We start from the raw sequence: 12,884 nt of genomic DNA on the forward strand, positions 1-12,884 counted from the left end.
ACAATGTAGATTAAATATACATAACAATATCATTGCTTAGCTGGTAAAATGGTTAATAAGGGTATCAAACGTACAATTTAAAATGAAAGCATTCAAAACTTGCATCACCAAAAATGCACTAAAACTTAAATTTGCATAAAGACTGGTGCATTTATGTATTACTATGGTATTAATTACATGATACTAATATCTACATTTATTTGAATTTTATAATTTAAAATGTTACATTTAATATTACTTACGCAGTAGTGGAATGTCCATCAGTGTTGTTTACCCTTGCAAACAATTTGTAGTTGAAATATATTTTGTGTTTTGCTGCATCTGATGCAAAAAAAGTTTGATTTGATTTATATTTGCCTTTTTCATAAGCCAGGTCTAATTCTCAAGTAATATTTCCTTAGTTATCTGCCAACTAGCACAAAGTCCTTAGCTTGTAAGAGCAGCAATACTTTGTTTTCCCAATCCTTTGATTGAGCTGCAAATCTGATACTTGCTCAGTGCCAAGCACTCCTATATTCTGTTAACAATTTACCTGAACTTCCTGTGATCATTCTGCATAACTGAAGCAGTTGCAGTGTATAATTTAACAGATTTCACAGAATGTATGCTCAAAGTGTCACTTGCGAAACCCCAACTGTTTTATTGTTTCAAATTATTTTTGAAATTCCTGCATGTGAATACCTGTAAAAGAAAACCAAAATCGGCTTTCCTAGATCAGCTTACTCTGTACATAGTTTACTTTGTATGTACTCCTTGAGGAGAAGCAAACATGATATATTTATACATCTTCATGTTAATGGTTTTACTCAACATAAGCAATACATACTATAGATGTGTAGGCTACATCACAGCGTCTGATTTCATAGAGTAGATACATAAATTGCTTATGACAAACAACATCTAAAAATAAATAAGAATAGTATGACATTAGTTTCTTTCAGTATGTTAACAAATAAGTGTTCAATTTACCTACTTTATTTTAACATGTGGAATGGAGAGCGACAAATTCAACACAATCTGTGTCCATAAGTTTTGGGATATATGATCTAGGTAACAAAGAGTTTCACAACATGTTATGGGGCAAGGAAAAAAAATTATTTTATCTTTTCTCATTATATATAGAAATATCAACTGATCTGTAACATAATTACTCAGGAATTTCCATACATTCCTTACTGATGGAAAATATCGGAACACTGGTACAGTGAAAAAGTACTGGGGTAAATACCACTTAAACAAAATATTTTGGTAAAATATTAATTCTGCACACCTCTGATATATATACTATCATTTAAAGAAAGTGACAGCATACTGTCACCTTCATTAAATGATAGTAATGTACATATATAATAAATATTATTTGTATATTGCTGACTTGTTTTAAAAATTTGAAAACAATAACTGTCAGGAATGGGGTTGATTAATTACAATTGTGATTGAGATTGTATGTTGTTTGGCAGTGATGATTATGATTGCAATTACATTTTATCTGGAAACCATGATTACGCTTACAGGGGGACGACTATGATTACAACTGCTTTGTATTTGCTTGTTATCTTTTTTTTGTTCTGGACAGACATCATGCACTATATAACTGAAAAACAAACAATTTTAACACCATGTAAATGTTTACTAACAATTATTTACATACAAATTAATATGCAGCATGATCATCACTTAGCATTGTTTACTTCACATTCACATCAACAATTTTAGTTGTTACTGTTGTTACAATGAAAACACATTAAGCGTTCAAAGTTTGCATCTGACTGATTACATCTGTCTGCCAAGTACATTTATTTTAAGTCTACTTAACTGCTAACATATATCTGATGAAAGACTGATACCTGAATATGAATATTTTAATTAACAAATGGTCAGCAAAAATTTTAGACAGTATAATTTTAGAAAAATTAGTTTGTGTATTGACCACCTAAAATGACCCATTCCTTATTGTAATAGTCAATATTTATGGTCTTTTGTTTATTGGAACTTTTAATAGTCTTTGGATTATTACAAATTAGTGATATTTTGGTTGTAATCATCTCTAATCATGATTACACTAAGTTATTACACTGCCAATGAAGGATGATCATGATTACACTAAGTTATTACACTGCCAATCAAGAACAATCATGATTACACTAAGTTATTACACTGCCAATGAAGGACAATCATGATTACACTAAGTTATTACACTGCCAATGAAGGACAATCATGATTACACTAAGTTATTACACTGCCAATGAAGGATGATCATGATTACACTAAGTTATTACACTGCCAATCAAGAACAATCATGATTACACTAAGTTATTACACTGCCAATGAAGGACGATCATGATTACACTAAGTTATTACACTGCCAATGAAGGACAATCATGATTACACTAACTTATTACACTGCCAATGAAGGACAATCATGATTAAACTAAGTTATTACACTGCCAATCAAGGACAATCATCATTACACTAAGTTATTACACTGCCAATGAAGGACAATCATGATTACCATTACAGAGCTTCTGAAATTAATAACTACAGTTACAATAACAGCTTACTCTGTAAATGATTGCAATCAGTTACTATGACAATTGTAACTATCCCCATACCTGATAACTGTATGATTTGGAAGCATTTCAGGAATTTGCCAGCTTACTCTGTATTTGATTGCAATCAATTACAATTACAATTGTAACTGTCCCCATACCTGATAGTTATGATTTTGAAGCATTTCAGGAATTTGCCAGCTTGAATATCGGAATCTAAACTGGCAAGTATAAGAGATGATTCAATGCCATTAAACAAGACAAATTACTCATAGTTTGACATCTGTAGGCATGCAAGAAGAATTAAAAACTCAAATAATTTTAACAGAAAACTTGAAGATGGCTACGGTCTACATACAAGCCCATAATCAATGTTGACAACCACAACTGTTCGTGATGATAATGGCATCACTGATGCTGGAAAAGTGGTACCATGTCTTGCTTCTCATCAATATAGGCTCGACAAAAATACATTTTAAAAGCAAACTTTATTCAGAGAGTGATAACATAGATACCTTGGATTCCTGTTCAGAAAGACTGGATTGACTTTGTAATCTTTATTTTCCTCTGCACTGCACATTGAACTACTAGTATTAAGGCATCTCACAGCTACGGAGAAGAAAAAAAACTGGGTGTAATAAAGCATCAAATCATTGCTGAATAGGTCCCAAAAGTTTAAAATTGCAACATGTCCTGCAAAAAAGAGACCATATTAATTTTCTGATGTTTGTCAAGAAAACAAGAGTAACTTGAAAGTACTGGTGCTCTACTGTTGAAAAGAACTGCTCTGCACACAAGCTTTCTTGCAGAGTCATAGACGACCACTGTGGAATGGACATGGTCTCGATCAAATGGATGTGGTTTACTGTGTATGACCCCTCCAAGCATTCTCTTTACAGGTTCACACAGAGCGAGAGAGGCACCAATTTATCTACATCATTTCAGCTGATTATAAACATTTCCTAGTTCTAACAAAGATAATATATATAATGCTAAATCAAATTTATAGATAACATTAATGCTAAATCAAATCTGTAGATAATATCAACATAGTCACAAACTGTATTAATACTAATGTACATTTTTTTCACATACAAAAAGGCTGTTCTACATCTTTTGGAATAATGTTATACTTCTACTTTATTCAATCTGGACAAAATGTCCCTGGGTCAGCTCAACCAAAGTGCAACATTACTTTGGTGTAAATTTAATGACAAACTACAGTGTATGTCAGTAATTATCTTCAGCTTACAGGATTCTCTTCAAAATGTCTCACATGAAACTTAAAGAAGTGAGTGGCATATTATTTTTCTGCAGAGGTTTATAGACTGATTTCTAGTAAACATAAGCAAATTTCATATTTTATCCTGTCAAAGTATGTCCAATACCTTCCCACATCACATGATTTCAACTGAAACGTAATTTCAACGTTAGTATTTTTCAAGAACAAAGTCATGCAACAATTTTGCTAATAGTGTGTGTTTTTACCAGTATACTGGTTTACTGCTTCATTATTTTCAGGTGGTACATACCACTGTACTTTTTCACCATAACAGCATCCAAATAATCCTGTTATGAATTTAATTATATAAAACAGCATGTTTTCACTTTCACAACAAAATAGTTTCCAAATTTGTCTATTTTAAAAATAGTTACATTTGTCAGAAATTAATTTGAATATTACAAATAGAAGTATCTTTACAATCCTTTATTCACATAATGTGTTAAATACGTATATTCCTCTGTAGGATTGTGAATCATAGTTTCTGGACAGCATTTGTTTTCTGCTCAATATTTATGCAGCTTATCAACTCCACTCAATATTTTGTCATTTGTTGAGTGTGTTTTATGTTATTGTTCTTTTCTGACAAATATCTTGCCATCCCACTCAAAGTTTCCTTGCCTATTAATATAAAAGAGTGTCTAGTAAATTGTATGCTTCAATGTCAACATTTTTATCAACGAGCTCTCTAATGCACAACGTTTCTCACAATGTGCCTGCTATTGTCTATAATTTTCCCACTTTATTACAGTTTTTAAATTACAAAATTAAAAAAACAATCATCATACACAATAAATTCATCGACAATAAGGTACTGGCAATTCAATTTTCTTGGGTGGGATGTGCTGCTATTTTCTTTTGAGCTGAGATTTTATTTTATTTCAGGATAATTTGCCTTCAAATAATATGATGATAATTACATGGTTTTACTTTGCTACAAATCATAGCAAGATATTTTTTTCCCCCGTTATTTGAGTAAAATTTGAAAAAAAAGAAAGTGTCAGGCTTCTGTTCAGGAACATTAAATATTTGGTCCCTAATATAAATAAAGCACGCTTTGCCACATATTACAGTATGTTCAGAAATAGTAAGGTAAAACATTTTTTTGCAGTAACCAACTCAAAATTATTGCGACTCAAACCAAGAACTTTTTATCAATGTATACTCATAAAGTTCAAAGTTTTTCGTATGTTTTTATATTATCTAGATCAAAGGTTTACTAAAACAGCTGTTTTAAACTACTGTATTGAATATTTTAAATTCTGACCTCTTTACAGTCACTTCTACCTATTTTTACACCACTTTATCCTGGACTACATATTTTGACGTTTTTACTTTAACCTTTTCATAAATATACTTCTTTCATGGTGAATTTGTCATTACTTTGGAAAAATTTATTTTAGCGAAGTATGGGTAAGAAATGACAATGATATATACCCTCATACTCTTCTTAACAAGCTTTCATTCAGACTATAAAGATTGTGTAGTATGTCACCCATTATGAAACACCTCGCAGAAATCTATTTTTTCCGTGACACTATTGTACACATGCTCTAGAGAAAATAATATACTGCAGAGCAACACCAACAGCAAACAGAAAACTACATTTATAGGAAAAAATGACATTAAAAGAAATGATTTAGCACTCCTATAGTTTTCTTATCTTTTACCATAATCTTCATTTTGAACAGATTTTGTCACAAAAGTTAAAATAATCCAATTGGGGGAAATCATGTTGATATGATAAAAATGTTTATTTATGATTAAAACAAATTAATTTAGTGTATTTAATTGTTTTCCAATACCTAATTGATATTGTCAATGTACAGAACCTCAATCTTTGAATGTACTGCTTTTCAAACTTTAAAACTAGTTTGCATCCATCTTCTAAAATGCAAACAATCAGAGACAGAAGACAATGTTACAAGAGATGATTTTATTTTCCTTTATTATTATCAAATCAATTAATAAATAATAAATTGGCCATACTGAGATTCTCTTTAAGGCTGACTGAAGATTTACTATGAAGTTAAATTTGTTTATCAGATAGAAAATCCTACTAGTCTTTTTAAATAAATAATAAACAGGATGCTGATTTAGTTATGAAATACGTCATAAAATTATGTTTCATTTAAGTTTCCACAAACTGTAATAACAAAATAATCACCTAGAATATCACTAAGGACAGGAAAACATTATAAAGATGTACACCATTCTAAACAGTGTTACTCAATACTGATACAGCTTATAAGCCGTAAGAAACATGGCTAATACATGTTAAGTAGTAGACTAGATGCTTATTATGCCCCATTAGAATAGCTGATAAGGATTTGTATGCAGACTTACTGATTGGAACAAAGACAATCAGTGAAATGCAGTAGTTCTCACGGTATGTATCATTGTTCCTTCACAAGTACATGTATTTGGATTTTCAACAAATGTTTCTGTCAGCATCAATTGATCTTGATCAGTGTTAACAAATGTTGTGGTTATAATGTTTATGAGAGATGCATTCTCAGATAACTGAGTTTATGACACTGCATCACAATAGGGGTAGTGTCAAATAATGGTGTAACATGATACCTTATTCTGGTGGGGGATAAATTATTTTGTAAAAAAAAAAAACAATGCAAGGGTTATTTTTTCTCAGAATGATAAAATATTTAGTAATACAGAAAACATAGTGAATATCGCCATGACATCATAGGGCATGATCACATGGAGGGTTCCCTAGTCTGCTTGGCAGAAAGACCATAGGTTTATTTATTCCATATTTGATTTAATACGCTTGTTACCAAAAGTTATATATATATATATATATATATATATATATATATATATATATATATATATATATATATATATATATATATATAAAACAATCTTTAACAGTGAAATGTATTACAGTAATCATTGATCATGATAAGTCTTTATACAAAGACACGCAATTAAAGCACTTCAAAACCAACACACCCGCCCAAATTAATACAAAAAGTAAGTTTCCTAAATGGAACCATGTGAGTTGTATTATTTTGTCGTTGATGAGTAAAACAACATTAAACAATACTGTCTCCAGTTGTTAATGGATATAATCTATTTTTAATAAAGGAAATGTAAATTCCAATGATAAAACATGGCAACAACTTGCATCACCTTCTCCTTATTCTGCATAACGGGTTTATGATGATGATGACAACCATGAGAAATGGATAATTGTCCATAGCTATTACATGCTGTCTTTCAGATACAACTTTCATGGTGGTCAAATTTGTTTTATGAAAATTATCATTTATCAAATAGCTCTCTCTCTCTTTATATATATATATAATATATATGCTGTATCTATGATATAATATGAAGCTTATAAATTTTTCATTCAAAGGAAACAAGGCTTGACAAGTTCCCTATTGATGAAAATTTATGCAAGTGGCATATCATTGATACAGCATACATACTATGCATATATTTTATTTATATCACATGTTAATACACATATTTGCCCTTTGAACGGAAAGCAGAAAGGATTACGATGAAATTGTGTATCATTTTAATTTCATTTAGAAAATGGGGATAATTTATCGGGGCCCCGAGTGGCCGAGTGGTCTAAAGCGCTCTTCGTTACGGATCACTGCCATCTCACCTCTGTCTGCGGCGGTTCGAGTCTAAGATTCAGCCAATGTGGGCATGTGAGAAAGCCTGCCAGTAGCTTCTCGTGGGTCGGTGGTTCTTTCCGGGGTTTTCCGGGTTCTTCCTCCACCATTAATACTGGCCGCCATGTATAGCCTATCGTGCTGAAAAATGGCGTTAAACCCCACAACAACAACAACAACAATAATTTATCATTTTTAGCATTCTTTTCATACTCACTAATGATTAATAAGTGGAAATGCATCAATAATCTATAGTTCTAGAATTAACAGCACACAGTTCCAACATTTATATACGTGTATTATTGTACATGGGCAGATGACAATTTGATATACCAATAGTATAACAATGGTATATCAAACTGCTTTATACCAAAACTTTAAAAGCCATGTTATTTTAAGAGTGTGTGTATGTATGTGTGTGTATATATATATATATATTTTTTAAATAGAAATTACCCTATTTACATCATTAATACTGCTTTCCAAAAAGTATCTTCTCTTACACAGCTTGAATCTTTACAATATAAAATCAAAAATAGAAATGAAGATATCATTCCTTTTGTTATTGAATATAATCCAAGTTTGCCAAATATAGGTAAGATTATCAATAAATACTGGGATTTATTAAACTTATCACGTAAAGCAAGTGTTAAATTGCTACACGAAAGCAAACCCACACTTGCTTATAAAAGGACTAAAAATCTTAAAGTTTTCCTAACTAATTCCAAATTAGAAAAACCATCATATAAAATAGGATCATCAACTAAATGTAATAGACCTAGATGTTCACACTGTTCATTTATTAATGAAAACACTTCTTTCAATAGTAATAATACGAAAGAAACCTTTAACCCTTTACCTCATAGAGCATAGTGACAAAGTGCAGCACGCTATAAATTGAACACCTGTTACCTAGTCGACACCATACGCATAGGCCTGCCTGTGAACTGTTAAGCAATGTAGTGTATGTTATGTTTAACAGCAGTTTTAACCATTTTACATTTTTGGTACACATATATTATATGTGGAAAAATGTAAGAGTAAAGTCCGATTGTTATAGCTGAGTAATTATTTTTCACTGAAGAATTTTTATGTGCTTTAAAATCGAGAGAGAACTCGTTCACCGTCATGTCAGTGAGGCTGCATGACCAACCGTAGCTGCCATTTCCCATACTCGAAATTCACATGTTTTTCGTCTTCGTCTACATCACTAAGTCATCTGAATTTGATAATTGATAAAAACTAATTGCTGCCTACATCAATATCAGAGCCTTTACCTAAGTTATTGAATCTTTCATGGTTGTGATTCTAATCATGAAAACTTGGTACGTACTGAATGAAATCCTAGGCTGCCATTTTGGATAGAGGAGATTATGACCCAGTTACTTTAAAAAGCAGATATCAGCCAGTGCATAAATAGCAACCATGTGATCTGACATAATTGTCATTCGCAGAAATGAATGTAGTATCTAATAGGGGGGTTTTCCCTGAAGGTGGCGCTATGAAAACCAGCTCAAAATGGCTGATGTTTACAGCAGGCATCAAAAGGCGGTTCCATGCAAATCTTGTAGAGGCATCAAAAGGCGGTTCCATGCGAATGGAGTAGAGGCGTCCAAAGACGCTTGCATGAGGTAAAGGGTTAATAGGCGTTGTGATATTAATTGTGCAACATCAAATGTTATTTATTTGATAACATGCAAAAAATGTGGCATCCAATATGTTGGACAAACCAGTCAACAAATATCTAAACATATGAACCAACATAGATCAGATATAAAAAATTATATCAATCAATCATTTTCTTCTCATGTTGCCAGACATTTTAACAAAATTTCCCAATCATTGCAAGATTTCTCCTTCCAACCTATTGTTAAAGCTGATTCTGAAATGGAACGTCTGCTAAAGGAAACCTATTAGATTCACCGTCTTAATACAGTATATCCAAAAGGTCTAAATTCAAAAACACTATATGACATTCATTAATTCTTGTTTGTTTGTTTTTTTGTGGGTTTTTTCTGAATTATGTCCGCCGTTTACATTTAGATAAGAATATTTTCATATTATTTTACTTTGCAGAAAAACTTAATTGGTAAAAGTATAATCTAATATCACAAAAATAAGTTTACTAATTCTTAAAAAATAAAAGTGAATTTATAAATTAATTCTCAATATAATATGATTATTTATAAAATACTTGATAGTAAGCATTATGCACACCATATTTTTATTATATAAATTGAGTTCTGATAACCTATTTAACATTTGTCAAGATTATATCAAGATATATTTTTTTATATATATATTTTATTTTTATTTTTTATTTATTTATTTATCTTCTATATCTCTAATAAGTGTGCATTATACATAATACAAATATTGATAAAACTGTTTACCTCTATTTAGTAATAAATTTTATATATATATATATATATATATATATATATATATATATATATATATATATATATATATATATATATATAAAAGGAAAGTGACAGTCTTAATGACCTAGATTTTATACCCAACATCAATATGGGGTATACAATTAGCACTGCCAATTCAATGGCTTAAGCTGATATATAGATCATCTTCCTTTGTTGCCATGCTGGTTCTGCCAATGCTTAGTTGTGATGTCATACAGGGAATCTCTGTAGTCCTACAATGTAAGACATAGCACATGCTGGTTTTGTTTTCTTACGATCCAAATAATGGACTTGTTTAGCCTGTTCCGATGTCAGTTGACATCAGAATGAGAAGTCAAAGTTTCAGGAACATCTCACACATTTGGCAGCCTATATTGACATTCTTCCACTCATTTATGTGTAATTAATATACTTCCTGTGCTGTCTTTATCCTGGCGGAATGAAAATATCAAACTAGCAAATGGATGCATTTTCATGGTCCACTGACATACATTTGAATTTGTTGCAATACAAGGTAGTCGAGGTATGCTAAAGTATGTTTAAGTAGGTTCATGTGGGGGATATGTTTCTTGAACAAAACGAAATGTTGCTTACAGTTCCAATATGCATAATATATTTTTATTTGTTTCGTTAAAGAGTATTTCAACATAGCCCAATTTCGGCATTCCCGGCTTTCATCGCTTTCCAGACAACAGAAATGTAGGATAACAAAACTTGAAAACAGGTCCATTTCTTTTGTGAGAATTTGAATTTTTTACAGAAAAGACATTAGGGTAAGTAAAGTCTGAAAAAAACATTATAACTTTACTTGATAGGAGAGCATCAGTACTGGTTGCCAGTTGTGTGTGATATCTCTGAAAATTTGACTTTCATTACACTATTAGTCGACATTAAAAGACGTTATACATTGCCGTTAGTTAGACAGTAAGACCTATCACCCACAGAACAAAAATATCGGGTGATTTGTCTTACGTTGTAGGACTAGGAATCTCCGATGTTCGCTATTGACAAGTTCCTTTATTCAGTGTCATTTTGATTTAGTAATGTCCAACACAGAATTCCGTGATTTCCATACGCTTCTAGTTATAATTACGAATGAAACTGTTATAGTGATGATAAAAAAAAATTCCTTTTCTCGTATCTGAGGTACTGAAGTCAGCGGGCTCTCCAAAAATGAATCGTTGGCTGACCACGAAAACATGTTACCCAAATATGTTCACTCCTTAATTCTCTATACCCATGCGTAAAAAGAAATACCAAACATGTACATTAAGTTAAAATGTTACCCCTGAGAAACCTTGTTGAGCAGGAAAAAACATTTGCATTTATTAATGCTGGAAAAACAAGCTGCAGCCGGTGGAATGTCCCAATTGCTTTCATCTTCATCCCGGTGAAGGTTAAAGGGAGCATTCGAACTTCTTATGTTTCAATTTATACTTATGTTGTATCTTCTTAATCTAAATAGATACCTATTTGATTTTCAACATATTTACCTCGTTTGATGTTAAAGAACAGAACTCTTAACACTTTAAATTTTACATCTAATATTGTATATTTAGGCATAATATTGAAAATAAATGATCCCCAAAAACAGGAACCACATGCAATTTCCGCTTTTTTGATTACCACAACAAGAATGAGGTAGGTAGTAAAACAACATAGACATACCTTCTCGTTTGAAATAGACCTATACATTATACGGTTCAGTTTCAAAAACTTGTCTTTTCAGCTTAATTTTAATCTCAGATCTAAGCATTCAAGAAACCAGAGAACCATTCCAGGACAGTCCCCATGGCTAACGATCCAACCTCTGAGACGGAACATTCAATAATTACCATGAACAGCGACCGTATAAATAACAAGGGGACTGGAAACTCGTTAGGACTCCCAGATATCACCCGTGCTTTTTGTATATGCAAATTAGGTTACAAGCGGTCAGCAGAGGAGTAAGATCAAAGGCACAGTAAGGGTGAATTTGTCCTTTGGCTAAACCTATAGTATTCGCACACCTTCCCAATTGTTTTTACCCCCTACCGATTTAAAAAAAAAACGAAAAGCATTACGGATATAAAAGAGGCACAGATCTTAGTCATTACATTCACTGATTTATAATTTCTAAACCTTACTGTTGCCAAGGGTCCCAAACACTGTTGACTTGTTATCATTTTAAAGCAGACGAAAGTTGCTGATGAAAAACAAGCAGACAAACTGCTCACTGTCCTTTTCTGGTTTCTAGAATAGTCCATTCAGTCAAAACTGTGTTGTCTGTATCCAGTAGTTGCAGTGTCAAGTTTTAATATTTTTAAAACAAACAAATGTAAAGGAGGAACTCGTGTTGTATCAGTGTGTTCAAAAAAGTGAAACTCCAAAATTAATGGAATTTTTGAGATTATCCAAGATGGTTGACTACATTACATCTGTTGCTTGAAAACAGACTTGGCAACAATCAGGTTAGAAAAATTATAAATCATTTAATGAAATGACAAAGTTTTGTGCAATTTTCATATTCTTGAAGCCTTTTGTTTTTAAAATCAATATGGAATGCAAGCAAAACAAGATGGTGTGCAAATACTATAGCTGTGCATACTCTGGTGCAGTCCTACAATGCAAAATGTCAACCCTAATATGTATGATTGTTTTGTCATACTGCTTCAACAATTGGTAGCATATTCTGCTGGGAGTCTATGGATTGTTTGTGTGTTTTGGATTTTTATAAGTCTTTGGTATGTCTTGGCCAGGGTTCAAACCCACGACCTCCTGCATCTGATGCGGACTCTCAAACCACTAGGCCACTGGAGTGGTCGGCTCATTAGTAGCTATAACAGTTTAATGGCTTGTAAAAATTACATCATTTAGTTTACCATAACTGCATTTTATTAGTTTACTATATGCTTTTAACTGCAATATATCAGTTGTATTCATTGTGCTTTTAACTTTACATATATTATGGTGACACTGTCATGCAAGCATAGATGAGTAG

At 31.9% G+C, this 12,884-nt stretch overlaps 2 protein-coding genes across 2 annotated transcripts in view; one reads left to right on the forward strand and one right to left on the reverse strand.

The window, feature by feature from the left end:
• The window catches only part of LOC149775192 (large ribosomal subunit protein uL18m-like), a 36,952-nt gene extending 25,622 nt beyond the window's left edge, over positions 1–11,330 (reverse strand). The window contains exons 1-2 of the mRNA XM_089944239.1: positions 11,191–11,330; positions 3,065–3,158 (exon numbers count right to left, since the gene is read on the reverse strand). Coding sequence (XP_089800365.1) covers positions 3,065–3,158; positions 11,191–11,314 — 218 coding nt within the window. The 5' untranslated portion in view covers positions 11,315–11,330. The remainder of the gene's footprint in view (positions 1–3,064; positions 3,159–11,190) is intronic.
• A 148-nt stretch (positions 11,331–11,478) lies between these two features.
• Positions 11,479–12,884, forward strand: part of LOC149775193 (notchless protein homolog 1-like) — a 40,808-nt gene continuing 39,402 nt past the window's right edge. Inside the window, exon 1 of the mRNA XM_089944238.1 lies at positions 11,479–11,545. Within this exon, the coding sequence (XP_089800364.1) occupies positions 11,541–11,545 (5 nt within the window). The 5' untranslated portion in view covers positions 11,479–11,540. The remainder of the gene's footprint in view (positions 11,546–12,884) is intronic.

Source organism: Sinohyriopsis cumingii, chromosome 19, assembly GCF_028554795.1.
Source record: "Sinohyriopsis cumingii isolate HCF-2022 chromosome 19, ASM2855479v2, whole genome shotgun sequence".
Lineage (NCBI taxonomy): Eukaryota > Metazoa > Mollusca > Bivalvia > Unionida > Unionidae > Sinohyriopsis > Sinohyriopsis cumingii.